Source organism: Dermacentor andersoni, chromosome 4 (assembly GCF_023375885.2).
Source record: "Dermacentor andersoni chromosome 4, qqDerAnde1_hic_scaffold, whole genome shotgun sequence".
Classification (NCBI taxonomy): domain Eukaryota; kingdom Metazoa; phylum Arthropoda; class Arachnida; order Ixodida; family Ixodidae; genus Dermacentor; species Dermacentor andersoni.
Window position 1 is genome coordinate 138,546,158 of NC_092817.1, and position 26,812 is coordinate 138,572,969.

Genomic DNA, 26,812 nt, shown 5'->3' on the forward strand with positions numbered 1-26,812 from the left:
TCTGTCTCGCTTTTGCGCTTGACTTGATACGGGAGAGCGTACGTGACACGGCTGATGACGAGGGCTTGTACCAGTCTTAAGGTTTCGTCATCTGTGAAATCATCTTTGCGGCGCGCTATTCTGGCGATGAGTGATGCGATGCTTCTTATAACGTGATTTAATTTCTCTGAAGCTACTTTTGTGCATTTGTTCTGCTGGACGTCCATATAAAGTAAGCATGCTGTCGGGACCCGCTTTATAGGTTGCCCGGCCATCTCGATATGTATTGGCGGGGCTCGACGTTTCCTAGCTTGCTCGCGCTGAACTTGAAGGTACTCCGACTTGTGTGGGGCGCACGTCATTCCTGCTGTGGTTAGGTACCACTCAATGTGTCCGATATCTGTGAGTAATGTTTTTTTTCTGTCGTCGTATGAGCCCTTGGTTGCCAATAGAGTGATATCGTCGGAATAGAAGGCACATCCAAGTTTTGGGATGCTTTCCAGTTGTAAAGCAAGTTCTCTAAGTCCGATGTTGAAGAGGAAAGAAGATATTATTGATCCTTGCGGAGCACCCTTCGGCGGTAGGTCATATATATCTGATTGTACGCCGGCTATGCCGATGCGGGCTTTGCGGTGACTGAGAAAATCCATGGTATACTGATATACTCGCTCTCCGCATCACATGGTGGCGAGACCATCTAGGATGGTTTCGTGTGCTATATTATGAAATCCCTTTTCCACGTCCAGGGCTAGGAGTATGTTATTATGGCTACCCGGTTGTTGGTTGAGGACTTCTTCCTTGTGGAGTAGGAAGACATCCTTTGCTGACATGCCTTTCCGCAATCCTCACATGCAATTGGTGTGTAGACCATGCTCTTGCATGTGTTGTTCTATTCGAGTGAGTACAATTCGTTCAAAAAATTTTCCCAGGCAAGACGGGAGCGAGATTGGTCGTAATTGACCGAGCCTGCACGGTTTTGCCGGTTTGGGTATAGGGACTATATGAGCGGTAGTCCATTCCTCGGGTAACGCTCCGCCCGGTGTCCATATTTCTTTGTTGAGCTGCGGTGTAAAGGCTCGGAGGTGTTTATCGCTCAGGTTTCTGGAGATGGCGTTGGTTATCCCGACGGGGCCCGGTGCCGTGTTTTTCTTGAAGCTCTCTGCTGCCGCGTATACCTCCGCATACGTGATGGGTGCATCAAGTCTCTCGTTCGGAGGTCCCGGATACTGACGGGATGGTTTCGGATGCCCGGTACGGATTCCCGTGTATGTTTGCTGGAGTTCCTGTGTAAGTTCATCCTGGGTTCCCGGATATTCGTCAACGAGTTTTTGTAGGGGGTTGTTTCTTTCTGTTTTGGCACTTGAAGGATCGATGATGCTGCGGAGTATGTTCCACGTCTTTTTGGTGCTTAGCGTGCATTTAAGTGAATCACAGAACGTGCGTCAATTGTCCCTGTGAACTTTCAGGGCATAATTGCTGGCCTGTTTAGTGACGTTTGAAATCCTAAGTCTAAGTTAGCGATTTAACTTCTGTTTGCCCCATCTTCTTGTGAGGCCTCTGCATGCTTCCCATAAGTGTATTAGGGGTTTGTCGATTGCCGGCGTGTCGGTATCGGTTTGGTACACTTTAGTGTTGGCATCATATAGTTCTTTGATGCGCTGGGCCCACTACTTGATCGTGGTTAAGCGATCTTGATGTTCCGGGAAGGGCGGACTCGTATCTAAGTCGGACTGTTGTCTCTCCCTAAACTTAGGCCCATTTGTAACTTTGGCCTTCCCTAGGGGTCGGCGTAGTTTCGCCGAGGCGCTGGTAATTTCGATAATGTAGACCAAGCGAGTCGTCTAGGACCCTCCTGCTTGTTGCCACGGTATCGTTGGTGATGGTGCGATCAGGGGTCGTGCCCCTGCTGGCGCTGTTCCCTATATGAGTATGCGTGCCTGGTACAGTAATTAGTGTGCATTCGTGGCCCTCTGTGGCTTCGAGGACCTTGATGTTCTTCGTGTCTGCGTTCGAGTAGGCCCACGTGTTGTTCTTTGCATTGAAATCCCCGGTTATAATTAGGCGATCACGGTGTTCCTGGATTCCCTGAGGTGCCGGAACAATGACGCGAAGTCAGATTTTCTGTCGTGGGGGGGGGGGGGACTGTTTACGTTGCATACGAATTGTTTAGGTCTCCCCTTCTTGACAGGCCATATCGTGGTGATGAGATGTGGGATTTCCTCACTGGGGAGCACTGCCAGTGTTGTTGCCAAATCTTTGCGGACGAGCGTGGTAACCCTACGGTAGCTCGGGTCGTACTGTATATTATACCCCATAATTGGCTTCGTTTGCTCCCCCGCCTCTTGCAGGCAGATAATGTCCGGTGGTACTAGCGCCGCCTGTACGTATAACGAGCGGGATGCGTGCTGGCTTTTAATGTACCTACAGTTCCAGGACAGATCGTGATGCTTTCGCTTTCCATGAGTTTTACGGGCCATGATGGAACTTAGGTGGTATTGTGCTGTCTGTGTCGGAATTTAGAATGCTACCGTCCTCTGCCTGAGAGCGTATTTTACTACATTTACGTTTAAGCGTGGGCTCCTTAGTTAGGGATTCGTTAACGAGTTTCTTTATTTCCTTGGAATTGCGCAAAAAACTGTTGATATTGTTGCTCTATTTTTTGTATTATTTGTTGTGATTGTTGCAGTGCTTGTTGCAATTGGTCCTCGGTTACCAGGTTGCTCTGAGACGGTGAATGCGCCTGAGGCTGCTTTGGCGGTGTTTTGGGGGGAGGGGGGCAGTTGTGTTTGTTGTGGTGGATGCGCGGTGAGAGTGGCAGACTTTGCGACGGCGGCGTTAGATTTCCCAAAGTGTTCTTGAGGAAACTTCAAAGATGAATCAAACTGCAGCACACGCCTCGTACAAAAGTCGTTTTGTTGGTGGCAATATTGATTCAATTCTAACACAGTATTGTCGACAGCCAACATAAGACGGGTGCTGCCGCATTTTTTTAGGCTACGGACCCCTTGTGGCATATTGGCACATCGATACGAAAAGTGTCCATGAATAGGCACGTTCTCATATCGCATACTCAGTGACGAAGTTGTCTCTTCGGGGAAAATGCCAGTGGCCTATGCTATTTCTGCGGCAAGACAAGTCTCTAATACGTAGTGGCCTATATTGACGCTGCTCCCATAAACGGCCAGAAACATGCATACCTTAAAGTGGCTGGAATAGCTACACAAAGCTATCGCTCCAAAATAAAAGGGTAGGAGCACCTGTGAGTGACGCAGACAAGTGTCGTGCCTTTGAACAAACAAGCACAGTGGAGAATCATTGCATTCATCTACTACTAACACTTTGTACCCTTGAAGAAAGCATCAGTAGAAATAAAGCAGCACGCAAAAGAACAAAAGAAAAATGTATATTTTTGCCACACTAATAAAAAAAGTAAATAGCCCGTGTACATTAGATCGAAAAACGGGAAATGCCAACATCCTAGTTGATAATCAGCGAAAGAAATGAATTTCCGCAAGCCAGGTTGCGGACAATATACAACTAGTGGTCAAGTGGAGCTAGAGAAGTGGCGTGAAGCGAGTCATTCTACTACCACTGGCACACTATACTATATCCGATAACGAAATCGAGCTGATGAAAGTGGACAGAAAACAAAGGACATGTTCCAGCAGAATAAGAAAAATGTAAAGACGAGTAGAGACAAAGGGACAACAGAAAAGGCGGAGCGCTGAAGGGAGAAGCTGCACAGTCGTGCTTAGCAGTTGGTGAAAGCGGTTTGGTTACCTAAATAAACCAGAGAAAGAAAGAAGGCGAGAAAGAGCTCAAGTAATGAAAATTGCCCCACTTCAGACAGAAAAACAACCTGTCTCAGTCAATGTCATTCTCGTCGGACGCGTTTACCGCCATCCTAGATGTCGCTGGTCATTCCCTCCAAACTAAAACAGTGAATTCTGTTGACGTGACAAGAACACTGGACATTTTTCCCCTCACCGCGAACAATAAAATTTTCATAGTACAAAATTCGATGTTCAGCCGTGTAGCCTACTCTTAAGATTGCACACGTGCTGCTTCTCGTGCTTTAACAAAATTCTGGCAACTGCCGTTTGCAAACCGAAGTTTCGGAGATATTAGACGCGATGCTGCATCCAGTACCTTGAACAAGGATTCTGCATTATCGAATTGTACGTGACGAAACCAAATGGATGTTCATGCCGATGATGTTACTATTACAGCCTTTAAAGAGCGCAGAGCGCAGATAGTCATGAGCTGCTGCGCCTGGACTAGGCACCGCAAAATTATTATTCCAGTCGCTCAGTGCGCTGCAGTGTTCAGTGTTGGCACCGCGCTTTTGCTTCATGGAATTTGCACTTATGCGAGTATTGCTGAGCATCAGATAACTACTTTGTACGCCGTGCTTCTGCAGTGTCCTGATGATGTGATTATCGGTAAAGGCTTGCTCTACATGGACACTGCATTACCTGTTGCTCGGTAGGTTTATTCTGTAATGCAGGAGGCTTATTCTGTAATTGTTCACCTATTGAGCATGTCAATTATGTTTACTGCTGAAGTTCTTATTGACTTTGCTGGGCTACGCGTGAGCAATAACCAGGGGCCCCCAGCCAGTCAGCAATTCAGCAGCACACGAAATGGTCTTTCCACTAGACGGACGCTTACAGAATACCCCAACAGACCTCTTTTTATGACCTCGACATCTCCGTTGTTGGAAGACAACTGTACACTCGGATATTTTAACCTGAGCGTCAAGCCTCCACACATGCACATTCGCCTGATTACCCACTCGTCGGCGATTATACTTTATTCCCGGTTCTTGACGTGGTTCTCATGCAAATTCCGGCAATCTATCCTACTTTTGTTACAACTGGCTATAACTAAACCTGCGTACTTCTTAGATTCTTGCAATCTCAGACCTCAACCCAACAAACTCTGTGCGTCTGACAACATAGTATTTCATACTAAAGCTTAGCAACGTTGAGTTTATTTGGTGTCGCCGCACATCTCGTCATTCACCCCTAGTCTTGCCATCTGCTGCTGTCCCTTCAGTCACCTAGCTCCAATGTTATGCCCGTAAAGTTGATTCGCATTCGCTGTCAACACATTTCAAATAGTTCTCGCTGAAGGAGGCACCGTTCGCTGTCGTCAGCAATAAACACATTGGTCAGTGACCACGCATTTGCTATAGCACTCAGTGCTTCACAGTTGCCGCCTACAGACATAAAACTGTAGTTTACCACCATATTAAGCGTGTACCCAGTCAATATCTGCTGCGGTTCGGTTCTGTGTCTATTGTTGCCAATTTGTATTTCATTGCAATGAACTAACGTCGAAGTGTGTAGATTATTATCAAACAGCAAGTAAGACAGTAATTAACCAGCGGCCCGTAGTGTATTTTCCCCAGTGAAGTAGGGTTTCTTTCCCATACTTTGCTGTTACTCATCACTGCAAATATTTTTAGGAAGGTGTACTTGGCCACACTCTGCGCATAAAACCATTGGAAGGGATGGAGAGATCGTCAAGTGGTGAAAGACCTCATCAACTCTACGAGATCCCTGAGCCGAGCAATGAAGAACATCGAAGAGACGATTACTGTAAGGAGACGTCGCTGGCTTATTGCTTTAACAATTCACGCCATGGCACGCGAACAACGGGCAGACTATCCTAAATACTCAAAAAGAAGAAATCCATTTTATTGTGGCATATTTGAAGTTGAGCAACGCATTGCGTTTAAGAACTTCTATTGGATTCACCTAAAATACCAGGATATTCGGTATTGGTGCGTTGGAGCATATGGTGTTGCACAGAAGCTTTGAACAAATGATCGCGCTGCGCCACTCAGGCAAAACCAAAATATACACCAGAAGGAATCGAGGCGTCTCAAAGACAGTGACTTCAGCAGCCTATTTTGCAAATTTAATTTGTGCGCCGAAGCGGTAAAGCCAATGAAGGCAGGTGATCTAGTATATAATAGTGCATGTAAGGTATTGTGGCACTGCGAGATTTCTTGCTTTTCAAAGCCTGCATGCGGGAGGGGGTTGCGATGACTAAATGTGACCCATCACAGAAGGCGGTTATGGCCATTCATACTATTTTGCTTACGGTTGATTGATTAGGTTTGGTCTGCTTGCAGACAGCTTATATCGTACTTTTGGGGCATGATGAAGGCGGTAATATGAATACGCGGTGGAACCGGGTCACATGGCTGATTTTGAAAATTTCTCTTATCGAAAGCATTCTAGAAATTATCAAAACTCAACAGCCGTGATATCGGAAATAATATAATTTATTATTTCCCAATACAATACTCAAAGGGCTGCGTTTCCGCTTTGGAATTGCTGGCTTGTAATTGTGTCGGTTATATAAGATATGTAATGGTGTCCTGAACCACCTTCGCGCTTGGCGAAAAAACACAGTGCGCGCATAGAATACGCAGTTCTGAACATGTCAGCTACACTTTGCAGTCTTACGCGCCACGTGGAGCTCAAAAGCGGAGCGTGAAATCACCTTTTACTTAAATGCTCCGTTTTCAACAGAATCCTTGTTCTCCCTCTTTTCGGGCACTCCATTTCGCCATTCAGCATCTTGCGTACGCGACTGCAAGTGGCCAATAGCTGACACCTTGAAGAAGGACGTTTGAATGACTGCGCTCCATCCAACTATTACTGTGTATGTTTAATGACGCAATTTATTAAACTGACTGTGGAAAGAGAAACTTTTCTTTCTAATTTTCATAAGAGTTATATATTTCCGGAACAATCCAGCTATTGTCAGCTCACCCTTGGCCGCGGCCGCCCGGGCAGGTAGTAAGCTTTGCCTAGACTCTTTATTGGTGACCAAGCCCAAGTTTTGAACACTCGACTAACCTCGAACTACGCGGTACCTAAGGTCACACCACACAAACTTGCCAGCGCGCGCTCACTCCTGACCGCTCCCAGGCTAGACGCCATGGCAGACTTGGCTTCTAATTGAGCTGTTGACAATGCTTAAAAATGCGCCACTTGGATGTGGCTACTATCCACCGGGCAAGCTTGTGAAGGACAAAACCAGTTTGAACAATGTAGCATGGCCAGAGAGGAGCACATGAGCGTGAGCGCGCACTCGAGGGCTGTCGTGTGCAAAACAAACACTGCGCACATGCGCTATATTTGCAGGTCGCTGCGGTCTTCTACGTTGCGTAGGCATCGGGGCCGCCGTGGGGTGTCGCGACGAGTACAGTGGCTAAGCGCACTGCGGTTGGCTGAGGATAATCGCGTTTGGCACGCCGTTGACCCCAAGATCCCCAATGGGGGCGTCTACGTGAGCACCCAAAATCAAGTTAGAACTGTGCGCTGCGGTGACGCTCAGTAGGCGGAGCGCTGTCGGCACGCCCCTTTCCAACGCAGCCTTCGCAGTGCAAAGAATTGAAGAAGGAGTGAGAGCATCGCAATGTAGACCTGTGATTTCCAACGACTGCGCTATTGCTGAACGCAGTGAATTTCTTTTGCTGCAATGTATTTCTAAAATAGTACATTTTAATTCGCATTTCACGATTTCGATAAAAAGTGGTTCGGGGCCCCATTAAAGAATTATGTTAACAAAAATATTTATTTTGCTCAAGAATACATTTACCAGTATTATGTTGCCTGCGTTTCTGAAGTCACCACTAGTCGTTTTTAAAGCTTGGCAAAAATTAGCTGAAACAACCTACATAAAAACTTATAACAATATTTTTTCCTCCCCAAAACGTCAGTCCCACTACTTCATACGTAAAGATAATTTATACGTGCCCGTACAACAGATGCAATAGAACGCCATGTTTGTGAAGGCAAGAATGTGGTAATTGCGATAACGCTACCTTCTCGCACAAATCGAATAAAGAGCATCGAGTTATTTAAATACTACGTGTGAAAAAGTTTTATACTATTTTCATTCTGCAGCATCACCAAATACCAGCATGGAGGAGCGATACGTGGAATCTCGATTTGATTGGTACAAAGGTAAGATTTCTCAAGTATCATCGTCTCCTCCGCTCATTGGTCCACCACACCTATAGGAATATAGAGACAGTTGACAGACTTGATGCATGACAACTAATTCGATCACTGACGATTGTTTTCTCCTCTATAGTTCTACTTGCAATTTTGGTCTGTATTGTTGGCACAAGCTCACTCAGTAATGGGCTTATTTCATTCTTAACACATTTCTCATTGTTTTCTATTGCTTCCCACCCCCAATTACGTGTACATATTTCACAGACATTACAAAGAGACAATACATTCCTTACCCTTTCAACAGCACCACGTTTGCCTGTGTTAATAACGCCTGAAGTACACGTCGTCGTTGACTTCTTGATCTCCAAAGCACTAAAATTTGAGGCAAGGAAAATTGCAAGATACGTTGCTATTATGACTGCTTCGGTAAGTATCCGATTTTTCTGCTAGTTCGAAATGATTGAGAGAAGTTCGCGGGTGCCACATTTTATTCTTATGTAATAAATAAAACTAAAGGGAAGGTCATCACGCTTACGCCCCATAGACTCCTGATAAGAGCAAACTTAATTTATGTTGAAAATCACCATAAGACAGTAAAGTATGAACGCGTAGTCAGAATAATGTATCGGAGAAAATAATATTATCAAAGCAACAAGTATTCAAGGGGCCAGACATATCACCTTGCTCATATATAATGCCTGCAAAAGTCATATCAGCAATGACCAGTATTATTAGTGCAGCATTCCGTCCCTTTTGTTTTTCGTATAAAATTTGATGGCAGCGATTTTCGACTATGGTCCAGTTTTCAAGATTCAAATAACATCTGTCCCGACCGAATGCATTTTAAGACCCAAATGCTCCTTCCTTCTATTGAATGAGTATGCAGCAAATTTAACTACTGTTAACGAATAGCAACTATAACGCTCCACAGCGCTGCTTTATATTTACTTATATCTCCGGAGCGTTATGGAAATATATTTCATAAGCATAAAATATTCCCACAAAAATGACGCACTCCCACTCAGCAAGGTAAAAATTGTTATTTGGCATTTCGGAAGCTGTACTGATTTCTTGGTCAGGGTGGAGTAGACAAAGTGTTCAGGTGCATATTTCCATACCACATGATGCAGTAGCCAGCGATAAACATGGAGAAAGGCGTAAGTCACTTGCTTGGAATGTCAACTGACTAGGACACTACTTCCATCTACTATGCGAAATAGGAACAGGTGCGGGTTCCGAAACGTCACTTTTCCCTTTGTCAGTGGCCCCAAGTGCTCACTTTGGTTTAGCATCCTACTAGAAAAGACTTGCTTTTCTCGAACTCTTTAACAACCATGCGATGTAACAGACGATGAAGCCAGAAAGAACGCAGAGGAGGCTAGTTATGCTTTTTTAAGCGTAGAAATAAATATAATGGAAAATAATGTGGACAAAAAGAAGTCTTGCTGAAGGTGGACTTTATCCTTTAGTGTAATGCATTGATAACACTATGACAACTGGTTTCGGATACGCAAAAATTTTAATTTGTAGGAACTACTTCTCATTGATCAGCCACCTATGCCAATATGATGTTCGATGTGAATATTGGCCCGTGCTACTTCTTACAGTGTTCACTAGCGCACAAACTTCACTATACATTATAAATCTTTCACCAAAATGTCTCGTTGTTCCAAGGATCGTTTTTGGAAGGTTGAAAAGGACTTTTTACCATTCGTTGTTTTCTTTATTTCCATTCTTGACGTTCTGTTGCTATAGCACCACCTATATAGTCTTAAGAAATATTGAAGGTCCGGATCTGAAGGCGGTTCGGATTCTTTGGAGCAGACTTGTATGTACTTTCATTGTATTTAGGAATCGGCTCACGTATGGGCAGCGCGCAACGTCTGATTCACCGCCGCCGCGGATGAGCCCGACATTGCACAATCTTCGGGATCATCCACGTATGGGAGTGCTTAAGGCCTGCTTAACTTCTACCGCGGGTCGGCCCGGCAGTGCAGTCTTCGGGATAGGCCCGCATATCGGCAGTGCTTAACACCTGCTTCGCCTCCGCTGCAGGTCGTCTGGTTGGTGCACTATCTTCGGGATCACCAACCTAGGGGGAGTGCTTAACGCCTGCTTCACCTCGGCCGCAGGTAGACCTGGCTTTATACTGTCTTCGGGATTGGCCCACGTATAAAACATTGTTGGTCTATGTCCGCGGAGATGACATTCGCCAGAACCAGGACACAAAAAGCTTCGCTGTGACAGAGAAATGGGCCGCTCCCATGGCGACAATTTCCCATGTGGGGGCGAAATCACCTATTGAGGCAGGAACGCCTTCGGGTTAGGGACAAACAAACGTTTCCAAGCCTTGAGGTCGCATAATGGCTGAACAGCAGGCCGGGAGAGCTCGTACGCACATTAGCAGTAGGCACCCAGCGGCAGCACTTACCACCCACCGCCGCGGCAGATGCTCTTCAAGAACACCATGTATCTATTTGCCGTATAACCACGAAGGCATGTCGATAATGAGACGACAATGGCGAATGAGGCCGTGACGACAACATTAGGACGATGAGAAAAAAAACGTGTATGACACTAACAGTGTAATGACGCTGGCTTGACTACCGTGGTATGACAACCAGCACATGACAAGGATGGAATGACAAAGATAGCACAACCAAAGTGGCATGACGATTATGGTATAACAACGGAATTAACGCGGCATCATACTGATGACAATGATACAATGACAACAGATGCATTATACCACTTTCGCACCATGACGCAATTACAACTGTGGCATGACAATTATGGCATAGAAAGACGAAGACTGAATGACATCGATGAATTGAAAAATGTGGTATCTCCATGACGGCATGACTGTTATCGCGTGATGATGACTCCATAACATATTTAGATGTTAGAGTTAGAATAGAGAAAATGCAACAGACGCGATGGCGCCACTGTTAGATTAGGACAACGAATACATGAAGGCGTTTGTATGACGATGACGTAATAATGAAGGTAGCATGACAACAATGAGCCTCTTCGATTTTCGAAGTTCTGGCGATCTGCTGGCAGCCAAACGGCAGCAAGCTAGTTCCAGTCCAAACAGGAAGTCACGGGGTCTGGGATCCCAAGACAACCCAAAGCTGCTCGAAGTTTGCCAAATCCAACACCGGGGCAGCTAAAAAACAAAATTATGGTATTTTACGTGCCAAAACCACTTTCTGATTATGAGGCACACCGTAGTGGAGGACTCCAGAAATTTCTACCACCTAGGGTTCCTTAACATGCACCTAAATCTAAGTACATGGGTGTTTTCGCATTTCGTCCCCATCGAAATGCGGCCGCCATGGCCAGGATCACTGGGGTAGCTAGCCGCTGGTTAAATGTAAACATGCTACCAACACAGCAGCGCCTGGCGAACCATGCGTGCGCTCGGCGAAGTCGTCGGGCCATTTGTGCGTTGCCAGCTTGAAAACGCATAGTTGCATTCAGGAATACCAGCAATGTTGCGAGATTTCGTGCGAGTCGGCGCTGAAAGCGCACTGACCACCCTCACTTTGCGCAGCGTAACAGACAGCCTTCGGCATGTGCGATGCCAAGATGCAAGATCGCGCGTAAGTAATTGTATCCCCGAAAACGATTGCTCGAAGATGCCTCTTGGAAGTGATCACGTCACCCACCGGCGACATTGATGAGTTCAAGTTGTCCCCCTCCAAACGTAGCTAAGTGCTACAAAGGAAACCAATATGCGTTTCTCGAAAGAAAAGCTTCGCAGTTGAAGATCTATCCAGCTCAGTTGGTAGAGCGGCTGCCCCGGAAGGGCGGGGGTGCCTTGTTCGAGTCCCCGACCAGGACGAATTTTTCTTCAACGGCGAAGCTTGTCTTTCGAGGAACCCGTAGAGATTCTTTTGTGGCACTTAGCTACGTTTGGGTGTATGTCTCATTTTCACTTCATTAATTACTTCTATCCACCTTGCGGGTTTCCGCAGAACTATTACACCAAACTCTTGCCTTTGCTTCTGAGTTGTTGATAAATTTGATTTCGCCCTGCTATCTGCTAGCCGCCTGGTTAGCTCAGTTGGTAGAGCGGCTGCCTCGGAAAGTCGATGGTCCCGGGTTCGAGTCCCGGACCAGGACGAATTTTTCTTCACCTGCGAAGCTTTTCTTTCGAGGAACCCGTATGGGTTTCCTTTGTAGCACTTAGCTACGTTTGGGTGGATGTCTCATTTTCCCTTTAATAATTTCTACTAACCCAAGCTATTTGTCAACTGGGTCGGCATGAGAGGTTAGAAAGATAGATAGATTGATTGATTTGTCCACGACGCCGTCATGCCATCGTAGTGTGGCTGTTGCCTTCCTTTCAGCTTCGTCACCGGCTGTCGTCATAGCCTTTCACCACACAGTCATCGTGATACACTCTTCGACATCCCATTGCCTTATGTCGTTATAGCCATTCTGTCATAGTTATGCTATTTTCAAGTCTTACAAATAGTCTTTACATTGCCGTCGTGCCGTTGTGGCCATACCACCTTTTTTGTGCCAGCACAAGCCATTATTTCTTCGTGATATGCTTTTACGTTAACTGTCAGTTCGTTTACTCACAATGCTACAAGAGACACTCGTCTCGATCAGAGCTTGTGTCTTCCTGCGACCTGACACAGCGTGATCTTGCGTTTAGTAGTTCAAATAGACAGGTGAATTAGTTTCCTCAATGTTTTTGGTGACACTCAGATTTCAGAGTCGTTTGTCCTCAACGCCTTTAGTGACTCGTACCTGCTTCTCATGATTGTGGGTGCTGTCTCTCACTCGAGAAACGTGCTAATCTGCCTTTCACGTCAGCGGTTCTTCATTCGGTAATTCAAAAAATCTGACTTCCCGAGCTGAAAGTCACAGTAAATCTACCGCTAATTTTTCTGCCCTAGCAAATGTATAAACGCTTGGTATTTTGGTACAAAAACTCGGAAGCTTTCTGCTTCCTCACCGGCTGTCGTCATAGCCTAGACACAACACAGTTGTCGTCATACACCCTTCGACATCCCATTGGCCATATCTCGTCATAGCCATTCTGCCATAGTTATGCTATTTTCAAGTCTTACGAATAGTCTATACATTGTCATGTTGTCGTTGTGGTCATACTACTTGCTTTGTGCCAGCAACGCCATTCCTTCTGCGTCATTCTGTCGTTGTCTCTGCGTCGCGTAATACAGTCGCCGTCACGGCGCAGTGCTCGTGGGCGACCTTGGCGAGAAAGAGCAATAGGAAAGTTGCACGATACTGAAGCAATGGAGATATCACAATTAAACCTACAGATGTTTAGTAAACATCACTTCATGAATAAGGTGTGTCGCTATTATTCTTGAGTGATAATCGCAATGCTATTGATAGTCATCGTGGGATTAGTTAAGTCGTAATGTTTTTTGAAGCACGCCATGACGTACACTAGCTCACTATGCAATATCAGCAGGTGCAGCAGTCATGTTTCGTTTTTCAGTACCGCTATCTCACATGCGCATTGAAAATTTTATGAGGAGATGCCTTTATTTTCTTCTTTTCTGTGAGCCGGCATGAAGTCCACCCTAAACGCATTGCGGTTGCCTTGACTCGGTATTGCGCTTGTTCACCTCCTCTGTTGAGCTTGTTTCGCGCAATGTCAAGATGTTTAATTTGAATATCAACAGTATTCCACTTGATTTTTGCCTAAATTCTGAGCAGGTAATGTCTTGTGCATGTCTTTCGCGTCCTGCCTCCCATTTTTCTCGAGTTTCAATGTGTTCAAACCTTTTAGCGATTTCCTCATCGCCTGTCCCGACTACATCTACTGTTTCATTGATATGTCTTTTTTTTAATGTGATTAACATTATGTGCATACATCTGTTTTAAGCCTGTGTATCAATGAATCAGTCAGTCAGTAAATCAAACAATTAATTATTTATTATTCAATCAAACAATCTATCTATCTATCTATCTATCTATCTATCTATCTATCTATCTATCTATCTATCTATCTATCTATCTATCTATCTATCTATCTATCTATCTATCTATCTATCTATCTATCTATCTATCTATCTATCTATCCTGTCTGTCTGTCTGTCTGTCTGTCTGTCTGTCTGTCTGTCTGTCTGTCTGTCTGTCTGTCTGTCTGTCTGTCTGTCTGTCTGTCTGTCTGTCTGTCTCTCTGTCTGTCTGTCTGTCTGTCTGTCTGTCTGTCTGTCTGTCTGTCTGTCTGTCTGTCTGTCTGTCTGTCTGTCTGTCTGTCTGTCTGTCTGTCTGACCTCTCATGCCGACCCAGTCGACTAGTAGACGAAGTTTCCAATCAGTTGGGTAACTAGGAATGTCTTAATCATACCATGATTGTCAGGACTGCTACGCCAACCCTGTCGCCACATTCGTCTAATAGGTTGAACAATGATGTGTGTGCTTGTGGTGGTTATGCCGTCATGCTCGTTCCATTGTCCTTCCTCCTGCTTCGTCATTACACTCTCGTCATGCAATCGTCCTCATGCAGGCTTCGTGATACACCAGTCGTCACGCCGTTGTCGTCATACAATCGTCATAATAAGATTGTTCTGGTACAGTTCTGAACTATCGTCGTTATAGAGTCGTCTTTATGAGCTTACTTTTCATACCACCATCGTGATACCATCGCGGTCGTTCCACTGTCGTAATTTTGTTTCGTGATCCAGTTCTTGCCATGCCGTCTTCGTCCCACGACGTCGTCATGCCGTAGAAGTCATGCTGTTGTTTTATTTACTCTCAGTACCTTGTAGGCTCCTTATCGGAGCATAGTGTAAGGGGGGCATTAAGATGGTAATTATAACATCTGGTGGTAATTATATAATCGTCATCCCCTTGCTGTCATGCTGTCATGCTGTCATACTGCAGCATGCGCGTGTGGGGTTAAAATCTCGTTAGTGCCACCGCATAATTTACCAGAAAAGAAAATACGGTGTGTAACACACAGGCCGTTCGTAGGGCAGCCTTCGTTTTCACATTGTACAGGCAGCCTCGAGAGTGAGTTTAGAACATTAGGGACAGATGCGGCTGTGCTCCTGCACACCCCTAAGAAACCCGAATACCCCTAATATATAAATACAAAATATAAACCCTAACACCCCTTCTATATATATATATATATATATATATATATATATATATATATATATATATATATATATATATATATACGTGCGCGTGTGTGTCAGTGAGTGAGTGAAGAAACTTTATTTCAGGTCCGCGGAGGACGCAAACTTCTCGCGCACCCGGCTAGTGTGTGTCAAGAGATATACGACTCCATAAAATGTACTGTGTTTCGCATGCTTCATATAGGCGTAATGTTGCAAATGCTTGCAAAACATGCTTTCCGAAACAGCCGCAGAGTAAATGGCAAAAAATCGTCTCGTGTTGTAGGCACCTAATTTGTTTTACATGTAATATTATTGATGTTGTCTCTTTCGAAATTGTATGCCTGGGAGCAGCAACCGTAACACTGCAAAATCCTTTACCGGCTTAGTTTATCGATATTCTTCACCACATCGTAATTTACCATCACACCCCAACATTTCACATTAGTAGTCTGTACGTTACGAGTATTAGCTTGTGCTGTGCATATTGCTGACATGGATGAAAGTGAACGCTTTCTTTTTTCTTTTTTTTTTCAATAGGCCAATTTACGGTATCGAAGCTTTATTCAGCCAAGGGTTCAGCTGGTGATTGTTGGCGTCAGCGTTACGAAAACGGTAAAACTGGTTTATTTCATCTCTTCTATACATGTGATATCCCAGACTGCATGTGCATGAGAGTTCAATTTGTATTCTTGAAAGCTTTAGCTGTAAAACATACAAGCAAGTAAGAAATATTTTTTATTATTCCAATGCCAAGGTTATACTTTGGGGACGTACATACAAACGTTTTCAACATAGTTGTGCTTGGCGAAGTAGTAGAAATAGGCACTCTGTAGTATAAACAGAGCTGCTAGTATAAATATCCCAGTACATTCCTCCGGCAGCCAAGTTGTTTGCTCAAATTGCTGACGACCATGGAAATTGTTTGTTGTTTGAAATGTATTGCAGATATCTTAATCATCTACCTGCGTGCGTATTTTGTGTAATAAGTGACAAAATATTGCGCATTTTGCGTTATTGCGGCAACATAAAATTGTTGTCCAATTTGTCCTTTTGGCGTTACCTGACAGGAAGGTGCTAATCTAGGTGTGCCAAACATTCGTTAGCAGCGTTTTACTGTCTACCAGGTGATTGTAGTATCCTTTTAAATACAATCGTGATTGAGATGAAAGTGTTTGATGGCTGCGGAATAATTCTGAAGAAAGGTGGGAGCCAAGTGCATCCAAACTTAAGTAAGCTTTTTGAAATTATGCATATGATTTTTCATTCATATAGTTCTAGAAAAGCGCAGGAGGTAAAGGTGGAGAGCATTCGTTGTAAGACATCACATCGCAGCCGGGTTCAGAGCTGTATTATTCATAGAAGATTGTAATGCCAATTTTCTAAGACAAGATTTTCATATAAATAGGTTCGCAAGCCATATTTTCAAGATGAACATACGCATGGAATAAAAAATTACTTTTATTAAAAGTTTCACTTTTATTGCACTCAGTACTAAATAACGTAATACAACCATTTTCTGGATAGACGGAGAACAAAAATATAAGAATGCAAATTTCTACGCTTCCTGGATCACATATTCTCAGAGTAAATGAGCTGTAAATTTTTATGGAAAACATTAAAAATATACTGATCTCTTTACTAATAGTCTTGAACATGAAACTTGCCTATTGCCAATGAGTTAGTGCTTTGCAGTTTATTATCGTTTGTAGAGCGGTCAATTTGATATGTATGAGTGTATAGCGAGAGTCATTTTTGCCATTCTGCATAGGAAAGCACGCATGTGTGCGCCATATTGAATTACATACATTAGTGTGACCACAAGGACGGGAAACTGAGGGCCCAGATTTTCGTTAGTCTCAACCACAAGAAGCAACTGTCAGGGCCAAATACTAGGCACACCATGTGCGGGACTAAGTTTAAGAAAACCGTCACCGTACAGGGAGTTCCGCATGGGTCCTGCTTTGCGCATGCACTTGCAGCCCAAGTGCCACCTAGCAACGGAAGACTGACTCAACCGTCTTCCACCCTGCTTTCTGCGAGCACATATTCTTTCTTTCTTGCTTCTTTTGCAGCATTATTAGGCAGTCTGCCTGCGCAGAAAAATTTAAATCCTACCGTAAGCCTCAACCAAGCTTGTTCCTTCGAGACCATGGCGTTCACATTTGATTGTAATTTAAGATCGTTCGTGTGTTCGCAGTAAGCAAGAAATAAATAAATAGATATCAAGCAATGCGGAATAAGGGTGAGCGAAGCTTTTGTAGTGGTAGCGTTGGTTGACGATAATTAGCGGTGATGTTGACGACAAATATAGGTTATTCCACACTTGGTTTATTACGAGACGGGCAAGGTAATGTTAAACGGAAACTAAAGGCAAATACTAAGTCGACGTGGACTGTTTAAATACCTTTCCAGAAACCTTGCAGCGCTTGTTTCGTGTCATGAAAAGACTTAGTTTACGAGAAAATGTACCTGAAGGGTTCGAATACCTTTTTCCAAATTCAACTCTCTCGCCACACAACCGGGGCTGTGGAGACGTTGCATAAGCCATCACCATCATTTGCTGCCGTCGGTGAGTAAAACGGCACCCGACAGGCGGAGGCATCGAACCAAAACAGAGCGGTGGATGCGCCGCTGCAGCTGCTTTTTGGTCAAGTGGCCTTGACCATTTGGGCATCCTGCAATATCACATGGAAGTTGAATTCTCTGCTACTTGAAGTTTTCGCGAGCCAGCAAAACCAGCGCAGCACTACGCGATCTGGAAAGTACTGAAACAGGAAAGCGCAGGCGGCGCAGAGTCGAGCGAAAACGAAACCTTTTGACCAGTCGCGTCATTGTCAACGGCAATTTCAATGAGTTCTTTCTTCTAAACATCAAAAGGAATGGGACCAGTAGCATTTTATTTCATGTCATAATACAATACGAGGATGTTTTTGCAAGGAGTAGTTGAATACTAAAGACAGAGGTTAATTGAGGAGTGCTTTCGTCATCGCGCAACTGCTTGAATGTTCTGAGGGAGTCTCTAATCATGTCCTGCATTTACGTCGATTTCTCCATCATTAAGGCTCTATTCGCGATAATATTGACCCCTTGGAAATTATCGAGCACCACTCTATCACTTTAGCTTCACTTAGTATTTGCCTTTGTGTCCCTTTAAATTTTAGCTTGCGTGTACCAATTCAGCTGGTATAGGAAGTCTACAGTGTGACCTGTTTGCTTGAAGCGTCGTTGCGCGCCATTCTTTGTAACCAGTTGAGAAGTTAAGGCTGTCATTTCATCACACTTCGTGTGGCATTCTGGCATACGCGATGATCTGCTAGACGGCCTGTAGTGTAGCGTCGTCTTCGCATTGCAGTAGCTGACTGCGGCTTTGTTAGGCCACATCCTCCACCAATTGTCCCCTTTGTAAAGTAAAATTTCTACTGAGTTTGTTTGAACAACTGTCGCAGAAAATATGACATGCTATATGACATGCCGTATATGCGGGTTATATGGCCGCACCATTCTTACACTAATACTGCTCATACCTTGTCTTACATTACAAACAAAGTTATTTCTCGGAATATTGAGAGTGACACCCTACACACAAATGTCATCAAAGAAAACACCCACAGCGCATGCCTTTTTACGTTAATTCTTCTCAGACTGAAATATTCAAACTTCGACACAATCACAGAAACCTGAAGATAACGCCATCTTGTTTTTATTGTGGCAGTGCACTACCTTAAGCATCAGCCCAAGCGGGAGGCCGCGTTTCTACTCGAAATTTCAACTTCGTGCATAGCAGTCACTGCCATCGTTTCCCAGTAAACTTTAAGGTTGCGTAAGTTGCAGTTTACGGGAAGCGCTGGAAGGAGGCACGAATATTCTTATTTTAAGCATTCCACTCTTAAAGGCCAACATGTTTTTCATTAAAAGGAAAACGTGCTGCAGCTTATCTTGAACATAGATTTCAACAGTGTGTTCACAACTGCTTCCATGTTTAGCAGTAGGTTTGTTTTTTAATTAACATACTTTAAATGAGGCATACTTTCTATGATATAATACGATGTGTTTACTCGAAAAATCATGTACAAATTGTTGAGGACGCTGGCGAAAGAGCAAATGAATGCGTGGCAACATGCCAGCTACCCATAAGCAGAACAACCAGTGTGAATAACAAATATAAGATAGTCATCCCTGCATACAAAAAAAAGAAAAGGGAAATTTCTTGTGTAAAACACAAGTGTGTGTGCAGCTAGCTGTTCACGTAATATATATATATATATATATATATATATGTATATGATGTGACGAGCTAACTGCACAAGCACAGGATGATACGTTGAACAATAGTGAAGCCTGTCGCGGTAGCTTAGCGGCTATGTATGGTGTGTTAGATATGGAACATTTTTCTGAGCCTCCTTCGATTTCACCAAACTACATCGAATCGCGTCACAGCTAATTAAGGAGCGCAGAAGCACATCTACCCCGTTCCCGAGGCGCGGCACGTGCAAACGAGTTGGCGCCCCCCACCTCGTGCGCCGCAGGTGGAGCTATTCATGGCTTGACTCTTCCCGAAAGTGTAGCGAGAGCCTGGCACTGTTCCAGGTAACGTGGGCCCCGAGGCAAGACGGCTGTAATGCACCGTGAAGCCCTGGCAGCAATCCCCCCATTGCCTTTGTGAAGGCAGTTGCAGATCGCGAAGGCAATACCGCAGAGAGAAGTTAGCACACGGACAATTGGGGCCCAAGGAGCGAGCCTCTGCACCGGGTGTGACACAATCGCACGGGCGCCTACCATTGGCTGAAAATGACGCCACCTGAGCGGGCTCTCCAATTGGCCAAAAATGACGCCACCTGAGCGGACTCGCCGATTGGCCGAACGTGATGTGACTTCGAGACACAGAAAGGGTTAAAAGCCAGCGACCGGGAGCAGGAAGGGAGCATTTCCTTCAATCATCTCTTTCGAGCTTCTTGCCACGGGCCGCAGCGTCCGAGTTGCTGCCGGCCCGTAATGACTTTATGACTAGTAATTTCTTGGTACTCTCACTGTAAATAATGTAAATAAACCTCCAGTTTTCACCTCAAAGTCCTCCTCAACTCCGACAACTGGTTGACAGCGGCGGGATCATCCTCAACTCGAACAGGTGTTGCGCTGCTGAATACGAGGTCACCGGACCAAATCCAGGGCGCGCCGGCCGCATTTCGATGGTGGTCAAATGCAAAAACCCCCGCATCCCGTGCATTGGTGCACGTTGAAGAGCCCCTGGTGTGGTGGTCTAAAATATTGCTGACTCCGCCATCTATCTATCTATCTATCTATCTATCTATCTATCTATCTATCTATCTATCTATCTATCTATCTATCTATCTATCTATCTATCTATCTATCTATCTATCTATCTATCTATCTATCTATCTATCTATCTATCTATCTATCTATCTATCTATCTATCTATCTATCTATCTATCTATCTATCTATCTATCTATCTATCCTCTTACGCCAACCCATTGACCCACGTTGTCCCCTGCTTCCGCCCCAAGGTGTATGCTCCTTGTCAAGATGCCGTCGTGGTCGTTCCATTGATGCTATTCTAACTTCGTCATCTTACACTTGTTGTGCCGTCGTTGTTACGCCCTCTATCCTGAGCCAGTGCCCCAAGTTGTCTAATACCGTGGACCGCTAGGAATAGGCTCACAAACGTGATTTCGTCATAGTCATTGCAGCTTTATCATACGACACTCGTCACGCCGTCATTGTCAAGCCATCGTCGTCATACAATCGTCAGGCACTCGTTGTCACGCAGCTGTTGTCATGCCGGTGCGTTCGTTCCTGGTCTGCAGTTCCGATCCATCATTCGACTTTCGTGGTGCCATATGACATGCTGTTGTCCTCATTCCGTCATTATCAAGCTATCATCTTTCCATTGCCCTGACTTAAGTAGCGTCATCTCTTGGACGTCATACCACCCTGCGGACAGCACTGCGGACAATGACTGAATTTTGGCTGCACCGCAAGCATGGCAGTGGGGAGCATATTTGCAGCCCCTCACGCTGTCACCGAATCGCTAACGTTAGGCACATTGTAGAATGCGTGTACCCACAGCTTTAACCTTATTAATTAGGGGCACGACCTTACCTTCTGTCGGACGTATCGTCCCAGCACATGTAACTGTGACTGGCTCATTTATAATATTATTATCAATAATGCGGCTACACCGGTAAACGGAGGTGATTCCAGCCACGAAAAACATTTCTAAAATGTCTTCATTGGTTAAACGGACGTACAACCCCTTATTTTGTTGTAGCGCAAGCTGAAGAAGCACAACCGAAAGGCCCACCTGACAAACGCAAAGCTAACTTTCAAAAACAGATTTACATCCTGTAGTCGTCGCTATATATACACCCTCGAAACGTCCTACAGCAAGGGTAAAATTTCGTACAAATCAGCAAAAAAAAATATAAACAGAGAACCACACGTAACCAGTTGTCTGCCTCACGTATTCACCGACATGAGCCGCCGTGGTTGCTCAGAGGCTATGGTGTTGGGCTTCTGAGCACGAGTTCGCGTGATAAAAATCCCGTCCACGGCGGCCGCATTTCGATGGGGGCGAAACGCGAATACACCCGTGTATTTAGATTTAAGTGCACGTTAAAAAATCCCAGGCGGTCGAAATTTCCGGAGTCCCGGACTACGGCATGCCTCATAATCAAAAAGTGGTTTTTGCACGTAAAACCCCATAATTGTTTATTCACAGATATGTACACGTAGACACAGCTCACCCGGGAAATTGTGGAAGCTGATTTCATCAGAAAACTTGGTAGTATTTGCGTTAGCTCCCTCTCTATCGCGCTGACCCCTGGTGAAGTCACGTATCTAAACAGATAGAAATGGTAATGTCTTCTTTATATTTTTTATTCTTTTCACTTGTTTTTTCAGGTGACCATGCTCTTAGATCAGTGACTTGCTGTTAGAACACGCCATGTGATTGCCTTTCATTTTTTCCGCATGCCCTTTCTTGTATATATACACACGATGTGGCAACGCAATAAAATATTGTTGGAAGTCAGCGCGGTGTATGTCGTCTATCGCAGTCCTTGTCCTTCGCGCTGTACGTTATTTTTGATCATGAATTACCAACTAGCTCAAACAGCCACCCTAGGAATTTCCTTCTCAGGCATATTCGGGCCGGTGTGCAGGAAAAGTTGGGTCCACTTTCCGTAAAAACTGTGATGTTCTCATTGGGCAGTTTCACTCGTGCATGCATTGCATGTTCAGCCCTTTCTCCTCTGACGACGCTTGTGAACGTCTTTAGGAACTCGCTGCAGAGCATGTCCAAATTCGTTAACGATGACTCAACTTTCAAACAATGTTCTGGCTGTTTCTTCAAGAGAAAAATAGACGCGGCGCACTTTGTCCTCAGCGTTGCACTTTTTATAGTTGACGCTCTCTCATGTGTCTCAAGCCAGGTCTCCGGTTCCGCCGACAAATTTCCATGGAATGTAGCGGGCTCCCTGGGTTATTTACGCACATTTTACGCCCGGGCTGCCATTATGGTTGTTGACTTGGCCACGATCTTCCTGGTCGTCTCAGGTAGTAGTCCATGTTACGGAGGCGCGTTTTGTAGCCTTCGGCTAGCCTGATGGTCCGTGGTCATGCTGCTGTTATCTTCGCGTTCAGATCGCTGCTTTGAGGGCGCGTTCGGTACAAGAACGCAATAGCACCTCTAGCGGATGTCACGTAGCAGTGACGGTGAAGAAAACGGTTGCGAAACTATTAATTACCAAACTATCATTTTGTTCGGCGAACCAGTGTCCAAAACGCAAGTGCAAGTGCAACGACAGCAGCGAACACAGTCAGCGATTATCGAAATTTGATCAGTGAGTCAAGCATATCGGCTTTTATACATCACTGGTGGAAAGTTCCAGTATGATCACTGGTGGCCGGGTGGTTTCCAAAAGCTACTACACGATTCATCTCGCGCATGCACTCTGCTTGTAGAAGGTTCGGCAAGCACATATATACGAGGTAGAACAGCGATAACATTCACGTAACTTCTAAATAATGCCGGCGCCTCTTGCACTGTGCGATAACTTTAAACTGTTAGCGGGTGAAAGACAGTCTCCGAGGAAGGGATAAATAAGTACACATGAGAATATTTTGCGTTTATCATAACTATTTATCGCATCCAGCTGTTCGTTAAAAAAAAACTCCCGGTCACTGATATCGTTAGATGTAATGAATATGATTGAAAATCTCTTTGTTTTTCAACAAATCTTTTGCATTCTTTGGTGATCTAAAAATAAGTGTGTGGTCCCCCTTTCGAGAATCACGCTGCAGCATTGAGGTCTAATTTATTAGTTTTCTTATGCTCAGCATGAAATTTGCTCTTTCACGTCATCATTTTATTGATAATCTAGTGTTTAGGAATGGACACAATAAATAAAGGGATGAAAATGAACTGGCTAAGAGCTAACCCTTCCGGTTCGAAATGTAGGGTTAAATTCTGTCAAAACATCTATTCCTGGAAAGGGTGTAATTCAATTTTGATGTAGGTGCACTAGTTTGCTGAAAGACTTCCTATGCGTGTAAGCAGGTGAGGTACAGACAAAAGATAATACACTTAAGGGTGCAAATTTCTTTCGCGTGTAGCGCGACGAACCCGAGCGTCAGCCTTCGCTTTCTGCATCCCGGTTTACTCGCAATCTCGGCTGGCCGGCTCTAATAAATCGTGGTAGCGGTAGCTCGCTCTCCTCGGCTACCTCCACAATTTGCTAATGACCAAGCGTTCCGTGTTAATGTTGTTTAGAAATGGAAATTGATAGGCACAATGCACGTCCCTTCGCATGGCCAACAATGCTGACCAATGTTCGGGTGTCAACAGCTTGTTGGATAGTTACGTTGCAGTAATCAGGCTTTCCTCTTCTCTGTCATCGAATGGCTCTCTCTCTCTCTCTTTAACGTGTTATGAACATCGCAACATCGAGAACGGCACATATGCTACCGCATCAATCTATGCTTGAGTTGAGTCGCAGAGTTACCGCTACAGACTTCAGGAAAGTTTTTGCGAAGACTGTCACGCGTCTTTCATTTTTGCATTATCATAAAGCATCCGACTGAGTATTCTGCGGTAGTTGCTGGGGCTGTGTCATGTGCCACTACGATTACCTCAATCTGTGTTTGAAGTAGTAGAAAGGATGCGGTGAAATGAAAGAACAGATAATACTGTGCGTATTTCACTTTTATGGAACTCTTATATAAAACAACGACTTGACAAAAACTTATTAGTCGGCTACGAATGATAACAAGAATATTGCATCGATAAGTGGCAAGCAGAACAGCAGCTTTATGATTTAGCAGCCATCACGTGCTGTATCTACTACGGCGGTTCATCTTATTTGAGCAGTGAACATCTATTCGTGTCAAAAATATGTCCTTTTGTGAATGCACATCATTTTTTTTATTTCTTTTAGCCCGAAGAGGAGCCATATATGGCTAATGTACCTGGCTATGAGGCTACGAACAATATTCTTGATGAGAAAACAAGATATAATTTTAAGGAATACGCAATGAAGCAATCATATTTTAAGAGGTCTGACATTATTTTCCTGCTTACAGGGTAAGTAGCATAGTTTACTTGCCACGCTTACCGAAACATATTTACGATATTCCAATTTTTTCTACCCTTTCGAGATGCAGTTTAATATACGTGTCTTATGTGCCATGTGCGCTTTCAGTGAATACAGAAACTGATAAAAGTCACATCAAGTAGTGGAGCGAACTTTATTGGCAGCAGACAAAGCTTCTTGGTCGCCTTCCTTTTGGGGGCCTCCTAAATCCAGGCTGTTATGTAACCTGACGGCCTGCTTTGCCCTGTTCCACGGCGCGAGCTTGGTCTCCCACTGCTCCAGTGTGGGGTGGGGCATAGGGGGGAGGTCGTTGTTTCGGGTTGGATTCCCATGTCATGTAGTACGGGGTGTTTGGCAGGTGGCAGTATTTGAAATGGTATTCTTGAACTGTTGCGTAATTGAAAGGCTTTTTCATGGTGCGCGGGAAAGTGGTGATTTGTCGTTCTCCGCCATTTATTGCGTCTTCGTCAGAGAGCTTTAGCTGTGGAGGCCTGTAATTTCTTTTGACCACTCTGTGATGAGCCAGCGCGCCCGTGTATTTGTTCAGTACAGGTTCCCCTGGGCGAACGATTACTCTGTATCCTAGCGATGCTGCCTGGCGAATATGTTCTCCAGCAGCAGCGTGGGCGGCCTCGTTGCCTGCTTGGCATGAGTGTCCCGGTGTTCGGACGATGTAGAGTTCAGGTAAGAGATTGATGCGTTCAAGGATGCGTAAGGCAGCTGTCGATATTTCGCCTATCATTTGATTCTGGCACGCTGTTTACAACTATTTCAAGATCGTGAGGTAGTCTGCTGAATTACCCGTAGTGATTGCTAAGGCTACTGCTGTTTTTTCAGCAGCATTTGTGTATGCTGCATGCACCCTGCAAGCTCTTCATTTTGGTAATTTATTACACTCATGGTGTATGATTGCCTGCCTCTGTACTTGGCTGGATCGGTGTATCTGGCCGTTTCGTCTTTGCCGTAGAAGCCCTGAAATGCGAGCACTCTCGGCTCTCGCTTTCCTTTGTGGTGTTCTGGGTGTAGTTTCCTGAGAAAGCAGAAGCGTCTATGTGGTTCCTGATTTGCATTGCCATTAGCTGCTTACTGCTGGGTTTGCCTTCTATGTGGTATCACAGCCGTCATAAGGTAGACCCTCGAGGGTTGCGGGCATTCTAATTGGTTGGTGTATTGCGTTTTGGTGAGTTCCAAACCGCGCGTTATGTACGCCAAATTGAAGGAGATTCTCCGTGAGCGTGGGCAGGCCTAAGACAATATTGTGTATTTCGCGCCAGAAGATCTTCAGCTTCCCTCGCAGTTCTTTAGGCTGAGCAGAGGCGTGCTGCACATGAGGTTGCTGATGACCAGTATGAACGTGTAACGGAGCATGTCATCTTTCTTCAAGCCGTGTCCTCTATTGGCCATTCTCTTCAGCAAGTGCATGAATTGCGTGTTGGCCCCTTGAAATTTCTGGAAGCCCGACAGGTCAGCTCCGTATCTCTGTAGGAGGCGTAAATGTAAGGATGTGTAGAGTCGACACGTTTGCATCATCGCTTCATTCAGCGTTACTTCGGGATCAGACCTTGCTTGAGATTGTCTTCATCACGTTCGTCGGTGCCAGACGAGGATTTCTGATTTCTTCGGTGAGCAGGAAAGGCCACCCTCGTAGATGTATTGTTCAGCCTTGAAAATATCTTGGTGTTTTGCGCCCAAGCCTGTCATCGTCCTTATAATCAGCTTACTGGCATATAGCGCATGCCTGGTGTCAGCGATGCGTTCTAGGATAGGGGGTGTACCTGTCATTACAACGCTGAAAAATATGGAGAATATTGCCAAACCTTGTGCTGTTCGCCTACTTGGTGCGTAGATCTTGCTGGTGCGGACTGTCCGGATGTTGACTGGGCCCATTCTAACAGTAAGTAATCGCGGTGGTAGTTTTGCGTCGTCTGGCATCAGTTGGTTTGCGGGCTGTTAAGGTTTGCTGGGTGAGACACGTTTTTAAAGGCTGCTTTCACGTCCAGAGCTGGGATCACAATTTCACTTTGTGAACTGAGATTCACAAAGATTCACAACTGAGAAGTTGTTAGTGCAGCCACGTTCCTGTCACTTTGTCAATGTCTGCTTCTCGATTTTTTCTACTTTCAA

At 44.8% G+C, this 26,812-nt stretch overlaps 1 protein-coding gene and 1 non-coding gene across 2 annotated transcripts in view; both read left to right on the forward strand.

The window, feature by feature from the left end:
• Positions 1–26,812, forward strand: part of LOC129386474 (venom metalloproteinase BumaMPs1-like) — a 92,882-nt gene that overhangs the window by 18,931 nt on the left and 47,139 nt on the right. The window contains exons 4-8 of the mRNA XM_055074473.2: positions 5,450–5,582; positions 7,908–7,967; positions 8,266–8,387; positions 15,617–15,691; positions 24,533–24,678. Coding sequence (XP_054930448.1) covers positions 5,450–5,582; positions 7,908–7,967; positions 8,266–8,387; positions 15,617–15,691; positions 24,533–24,678 — 536 coding nt within the window. The remainder of the gene's footprint in view (positions 1–5,449; positions 5,583–7,907; positions 7,968–8,265; positions 8,388–15,616; positions 15,692–24,532; positions 24,679–26,812) is intronic.
• Positions 12,016–12,090, forward strand: TRNAR-UCG (transfer RNA arginine (anticodon UCG)). Its single transcript has one exon. It is a non-coding gene; the product is annotated as a tRNA-Arg (tRNA).